Raw genomic sequence first — 27,939 nt, forward strand, 5'->3', positions numbered from 1 at the left:
TGGTGGAGGAAGCATTTGGAATTTTAATGGAGATGAGCTATGAATACTCTGGAGAACCTAACTGTTTGTAGATCTAGGAACGCTTGGCAGCGTAAGTATTGAAATGTGTAGACAGTAGCTCCCCCTCTGCAGTGTAGCAGACATCGTCACTCCCTGAAGCAATCACCAATGCAGCATGTCGTGGTAATGCTGCTGCTGCTGCTGCTGTTGCTGCCAGATTAAAGCATGATGTTGCTGTACAGTGATTCAACTGTTTATCATTTATCAATTATGAGCTTCAGGGGGATCATTATGTCCTAAGACACACGGAGAGAATCAATATTCCTGGCTTTATTAATACTCTACTGCATATTTTCAATTTTAGAATTATCATAATATTTGTTGTGTTGATACAGTGTGTACCTGAGTTACATTCACTGGTGGAGGAATGAAATGTGGTTTTTGTTTGGATAATATTTGTGACATTCTACTTTAAGAAGACATATTAATATACATGATTGTAACGAACATTTGAATGACTAAAATCCTGGACAAGTCTGAGTAAGGGTGTATGTGTCTCCTACACACGCGTGAGAATGGTAGCATAGCTTGATACTGTGGACATTTCTGCTCCTCGTGCAGAGGTGCCGGAAGATTTATGCTACTTCCGCGTCAGGAGTGGAAATATTTCATTAATTTAGCTGCATTTCCATATGAGTCATCAGTTTTGCAAAACGGATCAGAGGCTGTCCAGATTAAGTTGTGACTCGTACACAAGGTGGTCGACATTTCTGTCAAAATCTCACTTATTTAGTGTCCCCCTCCCACGTGACACATGACATGTGTCATGAAAAGGTCAAGGTTAAAAAGACTGACATCATATGATATATATTGTTCACTGAAACATGTAATTGTGGTTACATTTTCTCACAATTTATAGATTGTTTTTTTAATATTTCTTCTCTCAGCAAGGCTAATCTGTCTGGTATCTATACTGGTATATAGCAGGGCTAATCTGTCTGGTATCTATACTGGTATATAGCAGAGCTAATCTGTCTGGTATCTATACTGGTATATAGCAGAGCTAATCTGTCTGGTATCTATACTGGTATATAGCAGGGCTAACCTGTCTGGTATCTATACTGGTATATAGCAGGGCTAACCTGTCTGGTATCTATACTGGTATATAGCAGAGCTCACCTGTCTGGTATCTATACTGGTATATAGCAGGGCCAATCTGTCTGGCATCTATACTGGTATATAGCAGGGCTAACCTGTCTGGTATCTATACTGGTATATAGCAGGGCTAATCTGTCTGGTATCTATACTGGTATATAGCAGGGCTAACCTGTCTGGTATCTATACTGGTATATAGCAGGGCTAATCTGTCTGGTATCTATACTGGTATATAGCAGGGCTAACCTGTCTGGTATCTATACTGGTATATAGCAGGGCTAATCTGTCTGGTATCTATACTGGTATATAGCAGAGCTAATCTGTCTGGTATCTGGTGTACAGTAGGCATTGAGCTTAATATGTGAAACATAAATGGGCCTCACAAGTCACATCTATTTCTAGTTGAGTGGAAGGGGTTTGGCTATATGACCATTACTGGACAATATCAGACAAGCTATGCTCACCATATATTATGAGAACTGGCCTGTTGACTGAGGAAAGTGTTTACTTCATTTTTTTATGTTTGTAGATGTATGAAAATCAGATGTCATCATGTAACTTTCTGAGCATGACACTTCAACATGACAGTAGACATGAGAGGTATGTAGCTTTCTGAGCCTGACATTTCAACATGACAGTAGACATGAGAGGTAGCTTTCTGAGCCTGACACTTCAACACGACAGTAGGCATGAGTTGTATGTAACTTTTTGAGCCTGACATTTCAACATGACAGTAGGCATGAGATGTAGCTTTCTGAGCCTGACACTTCAACATGACAGTAGGCATGAGAGGTATGTAGCTTTCTGAGCCTGACATTTCAACATGACAGTAGACATGAGAGGTAGCTTTCTGAGCCTGACACTTCAACATGACAGTAGGCATGAGAGGTATGTAGTTTTCTGAGCCTGACACTTCAACATGACAGTAGACATGAGAGGTCTGAGCCTGACACTTCAACACGACAGTAGGCATGAGAGGTATGTAGCTTTCTGAGCCTGACACTTCATCACGACAAGGCATGACAGGTATGTAGCATGAGCCTGTCAACATGACAGTAGGCATGAGCTGTATGTACATTTCTGAGCCTGACATTCAACATGACAGTAGGCATGAGAGGTATGTAGTTTTCTGAGCCTGACACTTCAACATGACAGTAGGCATGAGATGTATGTAGCTTCTGAGCCTGACATTTCAACATGACAGTAGGCATGAGAGGTATGTAGCTTTCTGAGCCTGACATTTCAACATGACAGTAGGCATGAGAGGTATGTAGCTTTCTGAGCCTGACATTTCAACATGACAGTAGGCATGAGAGGTATGTAGCTTTCTGAGCCTGACATTTCAACATGACAGTAGGCATGAGAGGTATGTAGTTTTCTGAGCCTGACACTTCAACACAATTCAGAGGTTGAGACTGATGGTGTGTCCAGTCTGAAGAATGGATTTCGCAAGCTATCAATGGTTGTTCAAGGTTTTCTGGTACTTGCGGTATAATGAGGTCAGTTTCCCTGTTGCAATTCCTACAATACATACAGTCCAATCTGAAGGGTGTGTGTGACCATTGATTTGCCGACTATTACGTGATAGCTTCTTGTGAGTGAACATTACTCCAATAGCTCTAACAATAGCTGTACTTCTTGTGAAAGCAACTCCCTGCGTCTCTGAACGTGACTCCCCTTCGGGAGCAGTCAGCTGCTTAGATTCTGTCAGAAGGAACTGTAATCAACCCAATCAATCAAAGTGCAGCCATTTTTGCTGAATGTCATAAACTGGATGAAGGCAGAATAGTTTGGACAGTGGTCATGTAGTCCTGTCATACAGCCCCCAGTTGTCATGTAGACCTGTCATGCAGCCCCAAGTTGTCATGTAGACCTGTCATGCAGCTCCCAGTTGTCATGTGGACCTGCCATGCAACACCCAGTTGTCATGTGGACCTGCCATACAGCCCCAGTTGTCATGTGGACCTGTCATGCAGCCCCCAGTTGTCATGTGGAGCTGTCATGCAGCCCCCAGTTGTCATGTGGACCTGTCATGCAGCCCCCAGTTGTCATGTGGACCTGTCATGCAGCCCCCAGTTGTCATGTGGACCTGTCATGCAGCCCCCAGTTGTCATGTGGACCTGTCATGCAGCCCCCAGTTGTCATGTGGTCCTGTCATGCAGCCGCCAGTTTGTTGTTTTGGTGCTGGTTGTGTATTGTGTTGTGTTGTGCAAGCTCCAATGACCTGTGTCTCCCCGGCAGTGTCCCTGACAATAGTCTGTATGCACTCTCTTCACAGGCAAATACAAGTACATCCATATTCATGAAGCAATTCGATAGTTATGAACTTTAGATATCTTTCATTTCATCATTTTGATCAGAGAGAACAAATTCTATGTCCCATTATCCTGATGGAGGTCGGGATCTGTGAGCATCACATCTAAATCAGAATCAATGAGTATTCCCTCGCAGTTCCGCAGTCATCCATCACAGACCAATATAATTAGCACTATTCCATTAGCATCAGGTTGTAAAAGCCAAAAGTTATATTTGACAGGTGAGAAGATATTAAAACACCTCATACAAAGCAAATCTGCTCCCATCTGCTCTTCCTGTCAATAAGGATTATGCAGGTGCTTATTGGCTTACGTTGAAGCGAGGGAATAACAGCAGTTGTCAGTGACACTGGATAATACGGGGATGATGTGTGGTGTGTGGGGACAATAGATGGAACACTGTAGACGCTGACAATAGATGGAACACTGTAGACGCTGACAATATAGGGAACACTGTAGACACTGAAAATATAGGGAACACTGTAGACGCTGACAATATAGGGAACACTGTAGACACTGACAATATAGGGAACACTGTAGACACTGACAATATAGGGAACATTGTAGACGCTGACAATAGATGGAACACTGTAGAGACTGACAATAGATGGAACACTGTACACACTGACAATATATGGAACACTGTAGACACTGACAATATAGGGAACACTGTAGACACTGACAATATAGGGATCACTGTAGACGCTGACAATAGATGGAACACTGTAGACACTGACAATATAGGGATCACTGTAGACGCTGACAATATAGGGAACACTGTAGACGCTGACAATATAGGGAACACTTGTAGACACTGACAATATAGGGAACACTGTAGACGCTGACAATAGATGGAACACTGTAGATGCTGACAATATAGGGAACACTGTAGATACTGACAATATAGGGAACACTGTAGATGCTGACAATATAGGGAACACTGTAGACACTGACAATATAGGGAACACTGTAGATACTGACAATATAGGGAACACTGTAGACGCTGACAATATAGGGAACATTGTAGACGCTGACAATATAGGGAACACTGTAGACACTGACAATATAGGGATCACTGTAGATGCTGACAATAGATGGAACACTGTAGACACTGACAATATAGGGAAAACTGTAGACACTGACAATATATGGAACACTGTAGACGCTGACGATGTTGGGAATATTTTCAAGTGCAACAATATGGCTGAAATTATTCATATGGATCTTTTGAATTCTGCTTTATAAAATATTTTTTATGACCCGGGATGAGCCTCCAAATGTCACAAATCAACTACAAGTTAAAATGAAACCTTTTAGGCTAAATACATTTATTACATTATGGCCTCATTTCACAAGCAGTTACATGGAACAGTGAACAGAATGAAGATATCAGAATATCCTTGTACTAGACATCACAAACAGATCGAACAATATTTCACATACCACAGAAACAATAGTCAACAGCACACACAGGTTCACTGAATGTGCATCTACAGAAATAGTCCATGGTTGAAATCCTGCATACAATGCATAACTGCTCTGTTGTTTGTCTCCATCATCCAGAACAGTGGAGCACTGTATTAAATATGTCTTGCTGAACTCTCGAGTAAGAAATCAGATGTAGGGGCAATTTTGCCCGAAGTCTGAAATAATAACATATCTACTTGCAAGTCACATGGTGACAACCATAACGCATTGTGTCAACACATCGGACACAACAAAATTCTGAAAAAATAACTCTAAAAATGATACCTAAAGTCTCTGTGAGGAACAGTCTTTACAAGACAAAGATTATTTAAACTTCAACACAAGTAATAAGTCTATATAAACTAATGTCCAAAAGAAACAACACCAAATAATTTTCCATATATTTTTTAATTAACTATTCCTTTTTGTATGAAAAAATACTTAAGCGTTTCTCATGTTCCATACCTAACGTATTCAATTGAAAAATCCGGGAACATTTGATCAATTGAGAAAAATGCACGCTTTGCAAAAAATGATATTACTTCCAATAGCACAAAATGCAAGTGCATTTCAACTGTATATAACGGCTGACTCGACATGTTGGGATCACAGCAACAATAAACAGACAAAAAAAAATGCCACGTTTGACAGAATGGTCTGGAATGGTCAAACAGGGAGCAGTGCACACTGATGTCGCCAGAAAGTTGGGATGTGTGCACATAACCGTCAGCAGGTAATGCAGCGGTTGCATCAAACAGGTTGGACAAGAGACAGACTTAGAAGCAGGAGACCACGGGAGACCACGCCTATTGTAGACCGTCACATCTGGGTACTTCATCTCCGGAACCGCTTCATCACCATGACGTTTTTGGCAGGGACATCACTGGGTCAAGTGATAAGTTGACAAACCGCGTACAGGAGATTGCAGACACATGGTATCCAACCATTTTGCCCATAACGCGGAGCGTTTCTGACTCCTCAACAGCGAGCCAACAGACTGGTACTGGTGTGGGCAGGCGACATTGACGAGACTGGGAACGGGTCATGTTTTCCAACGAGAGCAGATTTTGCATCTTCAAGAACGATGGTCGGCAGCGTGTGTACCAAAGAGTTGGTGAACCTTTGGTACAGAATTGCATTCATCAAGACAGTCCATTCGGGGACGTAGGGTTAATGGTTTGGGGTGGAATCTGTAGTGACGACAAAAAGATGCTTGTCGTTATTCGAAGAAACCTGAATGCACAGCATTATCTAGATAGAATTTTATATCCAGCTGCAGAGCCATTCATCCAAAAACAGCCTCGTGGAATCATTTTCCAGCACGATAATGCGAGGCCACATACAGCAAGGCTGAGTCAGAAGTTCTTCACCAGCGCCAATATTCAAGTTTTACCCTGGGTGGCATATTCACCAAATCGAACAGTTACGGGACCATCTTGATCGCCAACTTAGAAATTGCCTTGTACCTGCAGTCAACCTCCGGGAATTGGAACAATGCCTCCTTGATAAATGGCAACGCATCATCCCCCCCAAAGTCATCCAACGTTTGACGTCATCAGCCTGTAGATGTGTACTGGTATGTATTGACGCTCACAGTGGACATACCCGGTACTAACATGACTTGCGACGTCTGCTTGCCATTTTCCACATTTGCCTCGTCATGTGGGTATTAATGAAATTTTCATTTTGGACTCCTCACGTCTTTACAGGCCTGTCGTAATGATTGTAACTGATTAATTGAAATGAATTTTAGTACACTTGTTATTTGAAAAAAATTCTCAAATGAAATACACCAATCTAAAATTTCTTTAATGTCCTTTTAAACAGGTGGTATTGTTTCTTTTGGGCATTAGTTTATTCAACTTTATTAAAGAAACAAGAATGTACTCACAAAAAGGCCTTCTCCTTGTCTCCCCTGACAGTATGAAGTTCAAGTGTGTTTAATTCAACTTAACAAGACTTTATATAGCAGATGTTGAGAGTCGGATGCATCTTTCCACCTGTATAAGTGGTGTGTTTGGGAGATATGGTCTTAACTTAAGGATGACATCCACCCCTACTAAAATACACCCCAAAATAACTTTGATAAAAGAGGGTGAAACGTGACAACAGCAGAGGGAACACTGTAGACAGTTAACATACTCTAGAACAGTAACCTTATTGGCATCTCCAGAGAAGAGACAGGCAGCATCGTCAATAGTCTCTCATCCACAAATAGCAGGATTTCCTAAGATAGCTGTGCCCATCTAAAAGTAACCTATTTGTGTATTAAAATTAGACGACATAAAGGAAAGGGCAGCTGAGCCTAAAACCAGTGAAGGCTCTGATTCTATAACCGACACAGCCCTATTACCATGAAGTATTGATCTTGGTGACACACGCAAAAGGAAATGTGAGCTGTCAGTTGTCCGCCTAAACAGCACCGAGTTTCCCGTGATGGCCATGTTGATTAATCTGTTATATACCTGTTACTTTAGCGGATCACACCTCATTTGTCACTTTGTTCGGTGAGACATTCATTAGAGGAGATAATCACAGGTCACCATGAGGAACATAATGAAGGTTGCTTTGGTCTGGAGATATCTGGAAATCCTGAAGTTCGGTTGATTCACTCAAAACAGATTGTGATCTTGAAGGTGGTCTTATTACTCAGTGATTGTGAAGGTGGTCTTATTACACAGTGATTGTGAAGGTGGTCTTATTACACAGTCATTGTGAAGGTGGTATTATTACGCAGTGATTGTGAAAATGGTTGTATCAGACAGTGATTGTCAAGGTGGTCTTGGATCATGCAAGGGTTGACAGTGTTAATAGTGAGGGATATTTTCTACGTAGAGAAATGTGAGTATATATGAACAGCACAGAGTTTGTTTAATTAGAAATTGTTGACATGTAAGCAGGATAAAAATGCGTCCATCGGAAAATGTTAGTTAATGTGTTAAGAAAGACAGAGATTGTTAAATCACTTCTAATATAACAAGAATGTGTTTAGAAGGCCAAGATCATTAAATAACCTCTTATATAACAAGAATGTATTTAGAAGGCCAAGATCATTAAATAACCTCTAATATAACAAGAATGTGTTAAGAAAGGCCAAGATCATTAAATAACCTCTTATATAACAAGAATGTGTTTAGAAGGCCAAGATCATTAAATAACCTCTAATATACCAAGAATGTGTTTAGAAAGGCCAAGATCATTAAATAACCTCTTATATAACAAGAATGTGTTTAGAAGGCCAAGATCATTAAATAACCTCTAATATAACAAGAATGTGTTAAGAAAGGCCAAGATCATTAAATAACCTCTTATATAACAAGAATGTGTTTAGAAGGCCAAGATCATTAAATAACCTCTTATATAACAAGAATGTGTTTAGAAGGCCAAGATCATTGAATAACCTCTAATATAACAAGAATGTGTTAAGAAAGGCCAAGATCATTAAATAACCTCTTATATAACAAGAATGTGTTTAGAAGGCCAAGATCATTAAATAACCTCTAATATACCAAGAATGTGTTTAGAAAGGCCAAGATCATTTAATAACCTCTAATATAACAAGAATGTGTTTGGAAAGGCAGAGATCATTAAATAACCTCTAATATACCAAGAATGTGTTTAGAAAGGCCAAGATCATTAAATAACCTCTAATATAACAAGAATGTGTTTAGAAAGGCCGAGATCATTTAATAACCTCTAATATAACAAACATGTGTTTGGAAAGACAGAGATCTTTAAATAACCTCTAATATACCAAGAATGTGTTTAGAAAGGCCAAGATCATTAAATAACCTCTAATATAACAAGAATGTGTTTAGAAAGGCCAAGATCATTAAATAACCTCTAATATAACAAGACATGTGTTTGGAAAGCCAGAGATCATTATATAACCTCATATATGTGTTTAGAAAGGCCAAGATCATTAAATAACCTCTAATATAACAAGAATGTGTTTAGAAAGGCCAAGATCATTAAATAACCTCTTATATAACAAGAATGTGTTTAGAAGGCCAAGATCATTAAATAACCTCTAATATAACAAGAATGTGTTTAGAAAGGCCAAGATCATTAAATAACCTCTTATATAACAAGAATGTGTTTAGAAAGGCCAAGATCATTAAATAACCTCTAATATAACAAGAATGTGTTTAGAAAGGCCGAGATCATTTAATAACCTCTAATATAACAAAAATGTGTTTAGAAAGACAGAGATCTTTAAATAACCTCTAATATACCAAGAATGTGTTTAGAAAGGCCAAGATCATTAAGTAACCTCTTATATAACAATATATTATTCCTATATCATACACAATTTCAACTTTAGCGATTCTGTTGTTGTCTTGCCAACAGACTTATTACCTGCCGTGGGACACCATAGTTGGCATCAAGTATTTGCTATCAGCATTTCTGGTGTTGCACTCATACTTTGTACTACACCTTGATAAAGGGTTGTGGGGACGTGGTTAAAGCTCATGTTTGTCAGGACTAGAAGTCCTGGCTCTTGTCACAGTGAATAGTGCTGGAATGTGGCCTCAAATGTCAGAACAGTAACTTTGCTATTTCATAATGTTACAGATATTCATGTACAATGTCCTTGAAAGTCTCTTGTACTCTTTGTGTGTATAGTGTGTGTGCATAGTTAATTCGCAATCGATGTCCGGTTTCCAGCACAATAATGGCACCACTGCTCAGGTGACAGAAAGGAAGGTGTCAGTATCAGTGTGTGGTAATTTCTCAATTACATGGGATGTGTGATGATAGGACAGTGACCAGGACCAGGGTTGACTCCGAGCAGACCAGTCCTTGTTGTACCCATTAATGCCGAGCCAGACAGGGACCAACAAGTACCATATTTTAACGTCTCTTTGGTATGACACGGTCGGGGATCGAACCCGCGTGACCTTCCGCTCTCCGGGCGGACGCTCTAACCACCACACCACAGAGGCGGTCTTGGGATGAGGTTGTTCGTGGGGTGGGATGAGGATGTTTATGGGGATATGGCTGTTTGTGGGGTAGGGGATGAGGTTGTTTGTGGGGGGTGGGGTTGTTTGTGGGGGTGGGATAAGATTGTTTGTGTGGGGTGGGATGAGGTTTGTGGGGATGGGGTTGTTTTGTGGGGTGGGATGTGGGATGAGGTTGTTTGTGGGGTGGGGTTGTTTGGGGTGGGATGAGGTTGTTTGTGGGGATGGGGGTTGTTTGTGATGGGGTGGGATGAGGTTGTTTGTGGGGATGGGGTTGTTTGTTGTGGGATGAGAGGTTGTTTGTTTGTGGGGTGGGATGAGGTTGTTTGTGGGGATGGGGTTGTTTGTGGGGGTGGGATGAGGTTGTTTGTGGGGGTGGGGTTGTTTGTGGTGTTGGGGATGATGTTATTTATAGCTATCTAGAATGTTTAACATCATGGAAATTAAATATTTTATTGTTGCTTGAGTCCCGTCTTGCACTTGATGTTGTGTGTTTCAGAAGCCTTACCCTGAGTAACTGTGTGAGTCCTTCCCCCTGGGTGAGGGAACACCTGTGTGCAACTTGCCTCCACCATGGTGCTGACTGGCTACGGCAGTAAACGATCAGGTTCGCGTGGTTCGACACGAGCGGTGGACATCCCCTTGGAAACAATTAAACACGGAAGTAGGATGGATCCCCAAGAGAGGATATTTCTGGATGCTGCAGAAAAGGGAGACAAGCCCACAATGATTCGCTGTCTCCATGGTTCGAATCCAGTAAATGTCAACTGTACAGATATGTTGGGCCGGTCAGCCATTCAGATTGCTGTGGACAATGAAAACACGGAAATTGTGGAGCTGCTGTTGAAGCAGGATGGTGTTAAGATCGGTGATGCGTTGTTGTACGCAATAAGGGAAGGTGTATATCGTATTGTTGAGATGTTGATTGAGCATCCTTCAATTACACGAGAAATGCTGGGTTACGATTGGTCGAAAACACGTCATATGGATGAAGAAAGTTTTGACTACTCTCCAGACATTTCTCCAGTGATCTTGGCAGCTCATTGCAACCAGTTTGAAATACTGCAACTTTTACTACTCCATGGTGCAACCATTGAACGCCCCCATCAACTGTCATGCTCCTGCAAGCGATGTCAAGCACAAGTGCATGCTGACAGCTTACGACATTCACTGCTCAGAATCAATACCTACCGGGCCTTGGCAAGTCCGGCGTGGATCTCTCTCACCAGCCCGGACCCGGTACTCACAGCCTTCATGTTGTCGTGGGAGCTGGACAAACTGGCGCTCCGAGAAAACGAATTCAAAGACTCGTACCTGCAGCTAGCTCATCAGTGTCGGAAGTATGCGTGTGACCTTCTGGACCAGTGTCGCAGTAGTGAGGAGGTGATTGCTGTCCTGAATAAGATGACTGATGGAGAAGAGGAGGAGGAGGAGGAGGACGACGACGACAATGATAAGCTCACCTTGTCCAGATTAAAACTGGCACTCAAGTATGAGCAGAAACAGGTGAAGTAAATTCAGCACTTGTTATTATTAGGCGGGAGACCTATTGTAATCGTTCGGATTATTATTATTATTTATTATTCCGCCGATTTTTGTACCAAACATAACTCCTAAACCAATGCTCCGAATCGCTTACAAAAAATCACACAGATGCGCACCGAGGTGTAGATATTCCCCTTAAAAATCTCTAGGCTCTTGGCCCAATAGCAAAGGGGAGATAATTAAAAAATAATTCCAAAATTTCAACGTTTGACAGCAAATATCTCAAGAACTAATCGTTCCAACACTTCCAAATTTCTTGTACATATGCACAATCAAATTCCCAACAATTTTGCCTGGACGGGTCAAGTCACTAAAACGTACTGTTTGGCAATTATTTTTGTTTTCAGTTTTTGGCCATGTTTTTCAGCAGTTTTCTGAGTAGTTTGCTCCCAAAATGTGCAAATTCTGCCAGTATGGTAGATGATGTTTTGGTGATTCCAGAACACTAATTGTTTTGACCGTAGACCCAAGAACAACTGAGATACAGCCTTTTAAAGAGGGAACTATTTCTTCTCCGGAACTTCTTAAACGGTACATGTTATATGTTCTGACCCGCGACCCCGGCTGTATTTGGGAGATCCGCTCGCCTGTCAAAACACGTGTTCTGGCTCCGTTTTGGACGATGATATCTAGCCCTCAGATACAGTAGATAGAAAGTAAAGCCAAGGAGACCTCATCGTTGCCTGCAATTATATTTATATACTTTTTATGGTAGTTAAGAGCTCACCTGGTTCAGTTGTAGCTGAATACTGTCAATGTTGGGGGCTACTTTATTAGTTATTGGACACAAATATAATAGTTTCCACACCAATTAACTTAATATGGCTCACCTTTTGCTGTTTTGCTAATGGTAATGTTTCCAGCGTATGAAATAAATTAATAAGCCCTCCTCCACTTATTATATAATACAGTTGAGAAAGAACGGCTGATCACAGTAGCCTTGCCTTTGCAGGTCATCCAATCGCTATGTCGATGACATTGATTTCCAGTTTATAGCTCACCTTATCACTATATGTTTGGCATATATACTCAGCATTATGACCGAGGGGTCATGTAGATTATATGTTTGTATAGAAAATGTTCCAACAATGCAGTTCAGTTGCCTCTAAAATGAACCATTCTATACCCATTTGTAGCTCACCTTTGACTCTAAGTATGGCCTGTATTTCCAGTTTGTAGCTCACCTTTGACTCTAAGTATGGCCTGTATTTCCAGTTTGTAGCTCACCTTTGACTCTAAGTATGGCCTGTATTTCCAGTTTGTAGCTCACCTTTGACTCTAAGTATGGCCTGTATTTCCAGTTTGTAGCTCACCTTTGACTCTAAGTATGGCCTGTATTTCCAGTTTGTAGCTCACCTTAGCTCTAAGGTATGGCCTGTATTTCCAGTTTGTAGCTCACCTTTGACTCTAAGTATGGCCTGTATTTCCAGTTTGTAGCTCACCTTAGACTCTAGGTATGGCCTGTATTTCCAGTTTGTAGCTCACCTTAGACTCTAAGTATGGCCTGTATTTCCAGTTTGTAGCTCACCTTAGACTCTAGGTATGGCCTGTATTTCCAGTTTGTAGCTCACCTTTGACCTTTGACTCTAGGTATGGCCTGTATTTCCAGTTTGTAGCTCACCTTTGACTCTAAGTAGCCTCATTTCCAGTTTGAGCTCTAGACTCTAGGTATGGCCTGTATTTCCAGTTTGTAGCTCACCTTTGACTCTAGGTATGGCCTGTATTTCCAGTTTGTAGCTCACCTTTGACTCTAAGTATGGCCTGTATTTCCAGTTTGTAGCTCACCTTTGACTCTAGGTATGGCCTGTATTTCCAGTTTGTAGCTCACCTTTGACTCTAGGTATGGCCTGTATTTCCAGTTTGTAGCTCACCTTTGACTCTAGGTATGGCCTGTATTTCCAGTTTGTAGCTCACCTTAGACTCTAGGTGTATCTAGGTATGGCCTGTATTTGGCCTGTATTTCCAGTTTGTAGCTCACCTTTGACTCTAAGTATGGCCTGTATTTCCAGTTTGTAGCTCACCTGTTGACTCACCTGACTCTAAGTATGGCCTGTATTTCCAGTGACTTGTAGCTCACCTTTGACTCTAGGCATGGCCTGTATTTCCAGTTTGTAGCTCACCTTTGACTCTAGGTATGGCCTGTATTTCCAGTTTGTAGCTCACCTTTGACTCTAGGTATGGCCTGTATTTCCAGTTTGTAGCTCACCTTTGACTCTAAGTATGGCCTGTATTTCCAGTTTGTAGCTCACCTTTGACTCTAGGTATGGCCTGTATTTCCAGTTTGTAGCTCACCTTTGACTCTAAGTATGGCCTGTATTTCCAGTTTGTAGCTCACCTTTGACTCTAGGTATGGCCTGTATTTCCAGTTTGTAGCTCACCTTTGACTCTAGGTATGGCCTGTATTTCCAGTTTGTAGCTCACCTTTGACTCTAAGTATGGCCTGTATTTCCAGTTTGTAGCTCACCTTTGACTCTAGGTATGGCCTGTATTTCCAGTTTGTAGCTCACCTTTGACTCTAAGTATGGCCTGTATTTCCAGTTTGTAGCTCACCTTTGACTCTAAGTATGGCCTGTATTTCCAGTTTGTAGCTCACCTTTGACTCTAGGTATGGCCTGTATTTCCAGTTTGTAGCTTACCTTTGACTCTAAGTATGGCCTGTATTTCCATTTCACCAGCTCACTCTTTGAGCTCACCTTTGAGGTATGGCCTGTATTTCCAGTTTGTAGCTCACCTTTGACTCTAAGGTATGGCCTGTATTTCCCAGTTTGTAGCTCACCTTTGACTCTAAGTATGGCCTGTATTTCCAGTTTGTAGCTCACCTTTGACTCTAAGTATGGCCTGTATTTCCAGTTTGTAGCTCACCTTTGACTCTAAGTATGGCCTGTATTTCCAGTTTGTAGCTCACCTTTGACTCTAGGTATGGCCTGTATTTCCTGTATTTTGTAGCTCACCTTTGACTCTAAGTATGGCCTGTATTTCCAGTTTGTAGCTCACCTTTGACTCTAAGTATGGCCTGTATTTCCAGTTTGTAGCTCACCTTTGACTCTAGGTATGGCCTGTATTTCCAGTTTGTAGCTCACCTTTGACTCTAGGTATGGCCTGTATTTCCAGTTTGTAGCTCACCTTTGACTCTAAGTATGGCCTGTATTTCCAGTTTGTAGCTCACCTTTGACTCTAGGTATGGCCTGTATTTCCAGTTTGTAGCTCATCCACACTGTCAGCAGCTCCTCACGTCCATCTGGTATGAGGGACTTCCGGGATGGAGGAAACGCAACGGCTTCACCAAATTCCTTATCTGCATTGGGCTCATCCTGCTGCTTCCCTTCATGGCTGTGTACTACTGGGTCTTCCCACGCAGTAAAATCGGACAACTCCTTCGGAGTCCCTTCATGAAGTTCCTTTACCACAGTGCATCGTTCGGAGTGTTTCTATTTCTGTTAGTGTGTGCGTCAACAGACATCAGTACTTCTCACAAGCGGGAGAAATTCCGTGGATTACCTCCATCAGAGTTGGAGTGGATGATAGTGCTCTGGGTGACAGGTAAGGACATCACTGGAAGTTGTGTGACATCACTGTATGACATCACTGGGAGTTGTATGACATCTCTGGGAGTTGTATGACATCACTGGGAGTTGTATAACATCACTGAGAGTTGTATGACATCACTGGGAGTTGTATGACATCACTGTATGACATCACTGTATGACATCACTGGGAGTTGTATGACATCACTGGGAATTGTATGATGTCACTGGGAGTTGTATGATGTCACTGGGAGTTGTATGACATTATGAGTTATAGACTGACCTGTAACACTGATGACAGGTGATCATGGAATCAACACCTCTCAATCAGGGAACGTGTAATGGGTCACTGACAAACAGTCATAGAGGCAATTTGATGTTTACTTGATAGTTTGTACTCTCCAAGATAGTATGTTCTCGCCCTGATAGTATATGTTCTCGCCCTGATAGTATCTCGTCTTCCTGATAGTATATGTTCTCGCCCTGATAGTATGTCGTCTCCCTGATAGTATATGTTCTCGCCCTGATAGTATGTCGTCTCCCTGATAGCATATGTTCTCGCCCTGATAGTATGTCCTCACCCCGATAGTATGTCGTCTCCGTGATAGTATATGTCCTCACCCTGATAGTATGTCGTCTCCCTGATAGTATATGTTCTGACCCTAATAGTATGTCCTCACCCAGATAGTATGTCCTCACCCCGATAGTATGTCGTCTCCCTGATAGTATATGTTCTGACCCTGATAGTATGTCCTCACCCCGATAGTATGTCGTCTCCCTGATAGTATATGTTCTGACCCTGATAGTATGTCCTCACCCCGATAGTATGTCGTCTCCCTGATAGTATATGTTCTGACCCTGATAGTATGTCCTCACCCGATAGTATGTCGTCTCCCTGATAGTATATGTTCTGACCCTGATAGTATGTCCTCACCCCTGATAGTATGTCGTCTCCCTGATAGTATATGTTCTGATCCTGATAGTATATGTTCTGACCCTGATAGTATGTCCTCACCCCGATAGTATGTCCTCACCCTGATAGTATATGTTCTGACCCTGATAGTATGTCCTCACCCTGATAGTATGTCACCTCCCTGATAGTATATGTTCTGACCCTGATAGTATGTCCTCACCCTGATAGTATGTCGTCTCCCTGATAGTATATGTTCTGATCCTGATAGTATGTCCTCACCCCGATAGTATGTCGTCTCCCTGATAGTATATGTTCTGACCCTGATAGTATGTCCTCACCCTGATAGTATGTCGTCTCCCTGATAGTATATGTTCTGACCCTGATAGTATGTCCTCACCCTGATAGTATGTCGTCTCCCTGATAGTATATGTTCTGACCCTGATAGTATGTCCTCACCCCGATAGTATGTCGTCTCCCTGATAGTATATGTTCTGACCCTGATAGTATGTCCTCACCCTGATAGTATGTCCTCACCCTGATAGTATGTCGTTCTGACCCTGATAGTATATGTTCTGACCCTGATAGTATGTCCTCACCCTGATAGTATGTCCTCACCCTGATAGTATGTCGTCTCCCTGATAGTATATGTTCTGACCCTGATAGTATGTCCTCACCCTGATAGTATGTCCTCACCCCGATAGTATGTCGTCTCCCTGATAGTATATGTTCTGACCCTGATAGTATGTCCTCACCCTGATGATAGTATGTGTCGTCTCCTGGATAGTATATGTTCTGACCCTGATAGTATGTCCTCACCCTGATGGATAGTATGTATGTTCTGACCCTGATAGTATATGTTCTGACCCTGATGGTATGTCCTCACCCTGATAGTATGTCCTCACCCTGATAGTATGTGATCCCTGATAGTATATGTTCTGACCCTGATAGTATGTCCTCACCCTGATAGTATGTCCGATAGTCCCTGTCTCCTGATAGTATATGTTCTGACCCTGATAGTATGTCCTCACCCTGATAGTATGTCCTCACCCTGATGGTATGTCGTCTCCCTGACCCTGATATATGTTCTGACCCTGATAGTATGTCCTCACCCTGATGGTATGTCCTCCACCCTGATGGTATATGTTCTGACCCTGATGGTAGTATGTCCTGACCCTGATGGTATGTCCTCACCCTGATGGTATATGTTCTGACCCTGATAGTATATGTTCTGACCCTGATAGTATGTCCTCACCCCTGATAGTATGTCTGACCCTGATGGTATGTCCTGATAGTATATGTTCTGACCCTGATAGTATGTCCTCACCCTGATAGTATGTCCTCACCCTGATAGTATATGTATCTCTGACCCTGATAGTATGTCCTCACCCTGATAGTATATGTCTGATCCTGATGGTATGTCCTCACCCTGATAGTAGTGATAGTATATGTTCTGACCCTGTTAGTATGTCCTCACCCTGATAGTATGTAGTCTCCCTGATAGTATATGTTCTGACCCTGATAGTATATGTTCTGACCCTGATAGTATGTCCTCACCCTGATAGTATATGTTCTGACCCTGATAGTATGTCCTCACCCTGATAGTATGTCGTCTCCCTGATGTATATGTTCTGACCCTGATAGTATGTCCTCACCCCGATAGTATGTCGTCTCCCTGATAGTATATGTTCTGACCCTGATAGTATGTCCTCACCCTGATAGTATGTCGTCTCCCTGATAGTATATGTTCTGACCCTGATAGTATGTCCTCACCCTGATAGTATGTCGTCTCCTGATGGTATATATGTTCTGATCCTGATAGTATGTCCTCACCCTGATAGTATGTAGTCTCCCTGATAGTATATGTTCTGACCCTGTTAGTATGGCGTCTCCCTGATAGTATGTAGTCTCCCTGATAGTATATGTTCTGACCCTGATAGTATATGTTCTGACCCTGATAGTATGTCCTCACCCTGATAGTATATGTTCTGACCCTGATAGTATGTCCTCACCCTGATAGTATGTCGTCTCCCTGATAGTATATGTTCTGACCCTGATAGTATGTCCTCACCCTGATAGTATGTCGTCTCCCTGATAGTATATGTTCTGACCCTGATAGTATGTCCTCACCCTGATAGTATGTCGTCTCCCTGATAGTATATGTTCTGACCCTGATAGTATGTCCTCACCCTGATAGTATGTCGTCTCCCTGATAGTATATGTTCTGACCCTGATAGTATGTCCTCACCCTGATAGTATGTCGTCTCCCTGATAGTATATGTTCTGATCCTGATAGTATATGTTCTGACCCTGATAGTATGTCCTCACCCCGATAGTATGTCCTCACCCTGATAGTATATGTTCTGACCCTGATAGTATGTCCTCACCCTGATAGTATGTCACCTCCCTGATAGTATATGTCCTCACCCCGATAGTATGTAGTCTCCCTGATAGTATATGTTCTGATCCTGATGATAGTATGTCGTCTCCTGATAGTATATGTTCCTCCTGATAGTATGTCCTCACCCTGATGGTATGTCGTCTCCCTGATAGTATATGTTCTGACCCTGATAGTATGTCCTCACCCTGATAGTATGTATGGTATCTCCTCCTGATAGTATATGTTCTGACCCTGATAGTATGTTCTCACCCTGATGGTATGTCGTCTCCCTGATAGTATATGTTCTGACCCTGATAGTATGTCCTCACCCTGATAGTATGTCGTCTCCCTGATAGTATATGTTCTGACCCTGATAGTATGTCCTCACCCTGATAGTATGTCCTCACCCTGATAGTATGTCGTCTCCCTGATAGTATATGTTCTGACCCTGATAGTATGTCCTCACCCTGATAGTATGTCCTCACCCCGATGGTATGTCGTCTCCTGATGGTATATGTTCTGACCCTGATAGTATGTCCTCACCCTGATAGTATGTCCTCACTCCGATGGTATGTCGTCTCCTGATAGTATATGTTCTGACCCTGATGGTATGTCCTCACCCCGATAGTATGTCGTCTCCCTGATAGTATATGTTCTGACCCTGATAGTATGTCCTCACCCTGATGGTATGTCGTCTCCTGATAGTATATGTTCTGACCCTGATAGTATGTCCTCACCCTGATGGTATGTCCTATGATGGTATGTGTCCTCCTGATGGTATATGTTCTGACCCTGATGGTATGTCCTCACCCTGATGGTATGTCCTCACCCTGATAGTATGTCGCCTCCCTGATGGTATGTGTTCACCCTGATGGTATGTCCTCTCCTGATGGTATATGTTCTGACCCTGATAGTATGTCCTCACCCTGATGGTATATGTTCTGACCCTGATAGTATGTCCTCACCTGATGGTATGTAGGTCTCCTGATGGTATATGTTCTGACCCTGATGGTATGTCCTCACCCTGATAGTATGTCCTCACCCTGATGGTATGTAGTCTCCTGATGGTATATGTTCTGACCCTGATAGTATGTCCTCACCCTGATAGTATGTCCTCACCCTGATAGTATGTCCTCACCCTGATAGTATATGTTCTGACCCTGATAGTATGTCCTCACCCTAATAGTATGTCGTCTCCCTGATAGTATATGTTCTGACCCTGATAGTGTATGTTCTGACCCTGATGGTATGTCCTCACCCTGATGGTATGTCCTCACCCTGATAGTATATGTTCTGACCCTGATGGTATGTCCTCACCCTGATGGTATGTCCTCACCCTGATGGTATGTAGATCTCCTGATGGTATAATGTTCTGACCCTGATGGTATGTTCTGACCCTGATGAGTATGTCCTCACCCGATGGTATGTCGTCTCCCTGATAGTATATGTTCTGACCCTGATAGTATGTCCTCACCCCGATAGTATGTAGTCTCCCTGATAGTATATGTTCTGACCCTGTTAGTATGGCCTCTCCCTGATAGTATGTAGTCTCCCTGATAGTATATGTTCTGACCCTGATAGTATATTTTCTGACCCTGATAGTATGTCCTCACCCTGATAGTATATGTTCTGACCCTGATAGTATATGTTCTGACCCTGATAGTATATGTTCTGACCCTGATAGTATGTCCTCACCCTGATAGTATGTCGTCTCCCTGATAGTATATGTTCTGACCCTGATAGTATATGTTCTGACCCTGATAGTATGTCCTCACCCTGATGGTATGTCCTCACCCTGATGGTATGTCGTCTCCCTGATAGTATATGTTCTGATCCTGATAGTATATGTTCTGACCCTGATGGTATGTCCTCACCCTGATGGTATGTCCTCACCCTGATGGTATATGTTCTGACCCTGATAGTATGTCCTCACCCCGATGGTATGTCGTCTCCTGATAGTATATGTTCTGACCCTGATGAGTATGTCCTCACCCGATGGTATGTCGTCTCCTGATGGTATATGTTCTGACCCTGATGGTATGTCCTCCTTGATGGTATGTGTCGATCTCCTGATGGTATATGTTCTGACCCTGATGGTATGTCCTCACCCTGATGGTATGTCGTCTCCCTGATGGTATATGTTCTGATCCTGATGGTATATGTTCTGACCCTGATAGTATGTCCTCACCCCGATGGTATGTCCTCACCCTGATGGTATATGTTCTGACCCTGATGAGTATGTCCTCACCCTGATGGTATGTCACCTCCTGATGAGTATGTCCTCACCCCGATGGTATGTCGTCTCCTGATGGTATATGTTCTGACCCTGATAGTATGTCCTCACCCGATGGTATGTCGTCTCCTGATGGTATATGTTCTGACCCTGATAGTATGTCCTCACCCCGATAGTATGTCGTCTCCCTGATAGTATATGTTCTGACCCTGATAGTATGTCCTCACCCTGATAGTATGTCGTCTCCCTGATAGTATATGTTCTGACCCTGATAGTATGTCCTCACCCCGATAGTATGTCGTCTCCCTGATAGTATGTCCTCACCCTGATAGTATGTCGTCTCCCTGATAGTATATGTTCTGACCCTGATAGTATGTCCTCACCCCAATAATATGGCGTCTCCCTGATGGTATGTCCCGCTCAGCTGGTTTGGTGGCTAGCTGAGCGCGGTTAGGTGCCTGACTGTGAGGATGTGGGTTAGAATCCCGCATGGGACTCAACCCAACAAAAGTACTAGAATCTGTACATGACTAAGAAAGTGTAATCCCAAATATAACATACGGTACATTTGACCACTTTTTAAATGGTATTGTGTAATCATATGCATTTTCAAAAATGATAAAATCTCTGTTCAGGGTGAAGATAATGCTCCTTTATGTTTATAGCAGACATGGTCTTTGGAAAATAGCATGTTACCCTTAAATGACATGTTGCCTGACTCTATCAAGTCTGGCAAAATTGTTTTAGGAAAACTAGAGATTCCACACCATCCGATGATACCAAGTATTTCTTGCTATATCTCGGGTAGAGTTATTTGAATTTTTACCCCCAAAACCACTGCTCTATATTAGCCATTGACGTTAGATGAAGTTGGACAAGCATTGGTTCAGACATGGAGCAACATTCCCCAAGCTTTTCTCAATTGTTTATTGTTGTCTGCGCATCGTCGTCAAGCCTGCATCAACACCAATGGTGAACACACACACGATACTGAATTTGTGAACTGACATTTGACACCACATCTCTTCCAGGGTGTGTCACGATGCCAAGTGTCAAATCATACAGATTTTGTATTTTCAGGGTTAATCGGTGCAGAGTATAATATTTTCATGTATTTTCAGTGTTTATCGGTGCAGAGTGTAATATTTTCATGTATTTTCAGGGTTAATCGGTGCAGAGTATAATAATTTCATGTATTTTCAGGGTTGATCGGTGCAGAGTGTAATATTTTCATGTATTTTCAGGGTTAATAGGTGCAGAGTATAATATTTTCATGTATTTTCAGGGTTAATCGGTGCAGAGTACAATAGTCTCATGTATTTTCAGGGTTAATAGGTGCAGAGTATGATATTTTCATGTATTTTCAGGGTTTATCGGTGCAGAGTGTAATATTTTCATGTATTTTCAGGGTTTATATGGGCGGAGTGCAAGCAGCTGTGGGAGGAGGGTCTGAAGGCGTATATGCGGCAGTGGTGGAATTGGCTGGACTTTATCATGCTGTCGCTTTATCTGGCAACATTCTCGCTGCGATGTGTTGCATTCCTCCAGATTGAGTCTGGGAACTACGGCCCTAAAGAACTAGCAAGGAGAGACTGGCCACACAACGAACCTACCCTCATCTCAGAATCTTTATTCGCCATTGCAAATGTTTTTAGCTTTGCTCGGATTATATACCTGTTCCAAGCCAATCAGCATCTTGGTCCGCTCCAGATATCTCTGGGATGTATGCTCATTGACATTGCCAAGTTTTTGTTCATCTTCTTCCTGGTGCTCACATCGTTTGCTTGTGGAATCAATCAGCTCTACTGGTACTACTACCCCAGCAACGAAGATGCAGAAGATGTCTTCTTCACGTAAGTAGTCTTGTCACAACTCTTGAAACGTGTAGCATCTCGTAGCACAGTTACCGGTGATGGCCCAGAAAACATGTACAGAAAGAAAAGAAACCAACAGAAATATCTGGGATCACAGACTGAGTTGAACATCCAGGTGTAGTCAGCTAGGAATCTGATACTCATTGTATAGGAGAGCAGTAGAGTATATCTACAAGGACAGGTAGAGTATATCTACAAGGACATGGCTGCATTGGATAGATATTACCTTTCCATGCAGGGCTTCAAATCCACAAATCACATCTGGCACACCCAATGTTGTGTTATTTCGCAGTTCATCATCGTCAGTTGGAGGCAAAAGGATATTAGTTTCGAGGGTGGTGGGGAACTCTCACCCTACATCTACTAATGACACTCTCTTTACACTAATAATGACCTTATACCTGCATGTACTGGTAGCCATGTGCTTAACTTGCGGCATTTCCATTAATGACTTTATACTTATCCTGTGACCTCTCATCCACTAATGACCTTATACCCTACATCCACTGTGACCTTATACCCACCTACATCTGCCTTGATGACATACCTACATCTAAATGACTTATACTCGATCATATTTGCCATGCCGATTTTATTGTATTTCCTACTAATGTACCGTATAAATTGTTAATGACTGCTGATTTTATACCTTGGCATCTACTAATGACTTTACCTTAAACATCATACTACAATTAATGACCTTATACCCATTTGCGCCTGCGTCATCTGCTGGTGATTAATAATTTTACATCTTGCTGGTGATATTTACCACCTTTACATACATCTGCCTGTTATGACCTTATACCCACCGTCTGCTGGTACGACTACACTCACGTGACCTTATACCTATACTTATCTGCTACGATTGACCTTACATTTCCACCCATTAATGACTTTATACTTAACACGCACCGTCTGCTGACTTGCCACCGTCCTATTTCCATTAATGACTTTATACTACATTTCGTCTGCTGGCCTTTGGTATGCACCGTCTGCTGGTGTTATTTCCATTAACACCGTCTTATACTACTGGCCAATACTGTCTAATTTAAGATGTTGTACTAATCTTTATACCCTACATCTGCTAATAATGATCTTATACTTACCGTCCATCTGTTGTTAACACTTTCTACTTTCATTGTGACTTTATACCTTACATCTGCTGGTAAATGACTTTACACTTACATGGTCCGCTAATGATTTTATACCATCGTCACTGACTTACACTGGCTTGCCCCCATTTGTCTAATGTGCCACTTTACATCTACTAATGACTTTATACCGTCCACTTTCGTCCGCTAATGATTTTATGCCTCGTCTGCTGTTGTTAATGACTTTACTCACATCACAGCAGTAGTGACTTTACACCTCCATGTGTTACTAATGACTCTTATACTTACATATCACTAATGACTTCCGTACTGCGCCTGCATTCACCTTTCAATAATTTTATACCATCTACTAATGACTTGTACTTACATACTAATGCCCCACCTTACCACTGTGTGCAATACGACTCTTATACTTCTCATTAATGACTTTATACTTACATTTGGCCGACTGTGTGGTCTCACCTACATTTGCTTTTCAATGACTTGTACCTTTACATTTCTGACTGGTATACCTTTGTCACTGGTGTATAATGACTTATACCTTTCATTGTACAATAATGAATCTCTACCTTACATTTCCATTAATGACCTTTACCTTACATCTACTGACCTTGTGATACTCTTTCCATTAATACAATGACCTTATACTACATCCATGACTTTATACCTCGTCTATGTCCACTTCACATCTGCTGTGACTTATATGCCGTCTGTATTAATAAATTGACCATCTATGATGTGCAGTTTCCAAATTTACTTCTCTGAGTGTTTATTTATGTGTTAAACATCAATTGTGCTAAGATTGACAAAGTATGATAATAATTAACACAATACACTTTGTATTCCTAATGTAGACTATATAAAGTAGAGGATATTTCATGTGGGGGTGAAATTATTATTTGGGAACCAAATTATGTGATTGTATATAGATTTAGATAATGATTAGTCTATTCAAAATGTGTTTTGAATTTCATGCAAACTTGCCAATTTCGTAAAAGTGTTTTTGCTGATTTGCATGAGAACATGGTTAGAGTATTGTGTCCATGTGTTGCTGTACATTTCAGCGATAAAAACCAGACTGAAAGTTGTTCTGATACTGTTTTATACTCAATGCAAATGTATATTGACATGCAACTATGCCACATAAGGAATGACTGTGTGCAATGGGCATGTTGAAGTTAAAACAAGACAGAAAATTGTGGTATAAGTTCTTAACGTTTCACAATCAGTAATTAGCTGATCACACCGACAACATTGATAGACAAATTACGTTGATGACAGATGTTGGTGTGGTTAACCAAAGACGACAAGACAAGACTGTGAAACCAAACATGGTGAGAGTGCCTCACAAACTGGAGATGAGCTTCACATAGCTACAGATGAGTGAGTGGACAGATGATTCAGCTACACAGATGGACCCTACATGTCCGAGATCCACGAGCTCCCTCACACGTGATACTGCAAGACATCATTGGTGCCAAGAGCTGCATGTCCAAGATCCACATGCTCTCTCACACATGATACTGCAAGACATCATTGGTGCCAAGAGCTGCATGTCCAAGATCCACGTGCTCTCTCACACGTGATACTGCAAGACATCATTGGTGCCAAGAGCTGCATGTCCGATATCCACATGCTCTCTCTCACGTGATACTGCAAGACATCATTGGTGCCAAGAGCTGCATGGTCCGAGACCCACGTGCTCTCTCACACGTGATGCTGCAAGACATCATTGGTGCTAAGAGGTGCATGTCCGATATCCACATGCTCTCTCTCACGTGATACTGCAAGACATCACTGGTGCCAAGAGCTGTGTGTCCGAGACCCACATGCCCTCTCACACGTGATACTGCAAGACATCATTGGTGCCAAGAGCTGCATGTCCGACACCCACATGCTCTCTCTCACGTGATACTGCAAGACATCATTGGTGCCAAGAGCTGCATGTCCGATACCCACGTGCTCTCTCTCACGTGATACTGCAAGACATCATTGGTGCCAAGAGCTGCATGTCCGAGATCCACGTGCTCTCTCACACGTGATGCTGCAAGACATCATTGGTGCTAAGAGGTGCATGTCCGATATCCACATGCTCTCTCATGTGATACTGCAAGACATCACTGCAAGGTGATGTCCATCACATGGTGCCAAGACATCACTGGTGCCAAGAGCTGCGTGTCCGAGACCCACGTGCCCTCTCACACGTGATGCTGCAAGACATCATTGGTGCCAAGAGCTGCATGTCCGAGACCCACATGCTCTCTCTCACGTGATACTGCAAGACATCATTGGTGCCAAGAGCTGCATGTCCGAGACCCACGTGCTCTCTCTCACGTGATACTGCAAGACATCATTGGTGCCAAGAGCTGCATGTCCGAGATCCACGTGCTCTCTCACACGTGATGCTGCAAGACATCATTGGTGCTAAGAGGTGCATGTCCGATATCCACATGCTCTCTCTCACGTGATACTGCAAGACATCACTGGTGCCAAGAGCTGCGTGTCCGAGATCCACGTGCTCTCTCACACGTGATGCTGCAAGACATCATTGGTGCCAAGAGCTGCATGTCCGAGATCCACATGCTCTCTCACGTGATGCAAGACAAGGCTGCATGTCTGGAGACCCACATCTCTCTCATGTGGTGCAAGACATTATTGGTGCCAAAGAGGCTGCATGTCCGAGACCCGTGCTCTCTCTCACGTGATACTGCAAGACATCACTGGTGCCAAGAGCTGCATGTCCGAGATCATGCTCTCACACGTGATACTGCAAGACATCACTGGTGCCAAGAGCTGCATGTCCGAGATCCACATGCTCTCTCTCACGTGATACTGCAAGACATCACTGGTGCCAAGAGCTGCATGTCCGAGATCCACATGCTCTCTCTCATGTGATACTGCAAGACATCATTGGTGCCAAGAGCTGCATGTCCGAGATCCACATGCTCTCTCTCATGTGATACTGCAAGACATCATTGGTGCCAAGAGCTGCATGTCCGATATCCACATGCTCTCTCTCACGTGATACTGCAAGACATCACTGGTGCCAAGAGCTGCATGTCCGAGATCCACGTGCTCTCTCTCATGTGATACTGCAAGACATCACTGGTGCCAAGAGCTGCATGTCCGAGATCCACGTGCTCTCTCTCATGTGATACTGCAAGACATCATTGGTGCCAAGAGATCCACATGCTCTCTCACACATGCTCTCTCACACGTGCTCTCTCTCATGTGATACTGCATTTGTGCCAAGAGCCGTAGCACTGGCACTCTCCTCATCGTTGTTAACATTAAGCTTTCGATGAATCAAGGTTTACTTTGGACTTTGTTGACAAGCACAACAGAGTGTCGCGTACATGGTGGAGCGTTTTTCACATGAGTACCATTAGACAGGTTGATTGTTTTTGGGTTGGTCAGTAATGGAGTGGGAGGGAGTCACTACGACTGGCAGAACACCTTTACGTGTTTGTTATCGTGTTTATCTGTGTTGCTTCAGAACCATGCTGACATGGAGTGGAAGTTTTCTCGCTCCAAACTCTGGATGGGATATTTTGATGAGGGTTCCACCCTCCCCCCTCCCTTCAACCTCATCATCAGTCCGAAGTCCATCTACTATTTCCTGCGTGGACTTAAGAACATTTTCTGTTCATGCTGTCAAGCAAGTCGCAACAGCCAGCGCAAGACGTCGGAGGGAACAATCAGGGTAGGTGAAACACCATGTTGCCCATCAGTTGCTTTCTGGTCGCTAATTCTTACAATTTAGTTTTATCAGTACAATGGTCTTAATTTTGTTGTATTGTTTGTTTAAACCATGTTACAATCTTAAGTATGATTTTGTCTTGCCAGCTGACGTTTCTTAATTTCATTTTTTCTGTTTGATTTTCACATCAACAGTTTTTCAACCAAAATCAACCTCAAATCATCCTTCAGTCAGTCATAGGTCATCCTACAGTCAGTCATGGGTCATCCTACAGTCAGTCATAGGTCATCCTACAGTCAGTCATAGGTCATCCTACAGTCAGTCATGGGTCATCCTACAGTCAGTCATAGGTCATCCTACAGTCAGTCATAGGTCATCAGTCATAGGTCATCCTACAGTCAGTCATGGGTCATCCGACAGTCAGTCACAGGTCATCCTACAGTCAGTCATGGGTCATCCTACAGTCAGTCATAGGTCATCCTACAGATCAGACATGGGTCATCAGGGTCATCCTACAGTCATAGGTCATCCTACAATCAGTCATGGGTCATCCTACAGTCAGTCATAGGTCATCCTTCAGTCAGTCATGGGTCATCCTACAATCAGTCATGGATCATCCTCAGTCATCATAGGTCATCCTACAGTCAGTCATAGGTCATCCTACAGTCAGTCAGTCATCAGGTCATCCTACAGTCAGTCAGTGTAATAGGTCATCCTCATCAGTCATAGGTCACAGTCAGTCAGTCATCCTACAGTCAGTCAT

The 27,939-nt window shown here is 42.6% G+C and overlaps 1 protein-coding gene across 1 annotated transcript in view; it reads left to right on the plus strand.

Annotated features, from left to right (window-relative positions):
• Positions 1 to 27,939, plus strand: part of LOC124260511 (transient-receptor-potential-like protein) — a 43,298-nt gene continuing 15,359 nt past the window's right edge. The window contains 5 exon segments of the mRNA XM_046694841.1: positions 1 to 91; positions 10,398 to 11,404; positions 14,641 to 14,983; positions 21,899 to 22,347; positions 26,772 to 27,179. Coding sequence (XP_046550797.1) covers positions 10,472 to 11,404; positions 14,641 to 14,983; positions 21,899 to 22,347; positions 26,772 to 27,179 — 2,133 coding nt within the window. The 5' untranslated portion in view covers positions 1 to 91; positions 10,398 to 10,471.

This window comes from Haliotis rubra, unplaced genomic scaffold (assembly GCF_003918875.1).
Source record: "Haliotis rubra isolate DU_JTF1 unplaced genomic scaffold, ASM391887v1 Scf766, whole genome shotgun sequence".
NCBI lineage: Eukaryota > Metazoa > Mollusca > Gastropoda > Lepetellida > Haliotidae > Haliotis > Haliotis rubra.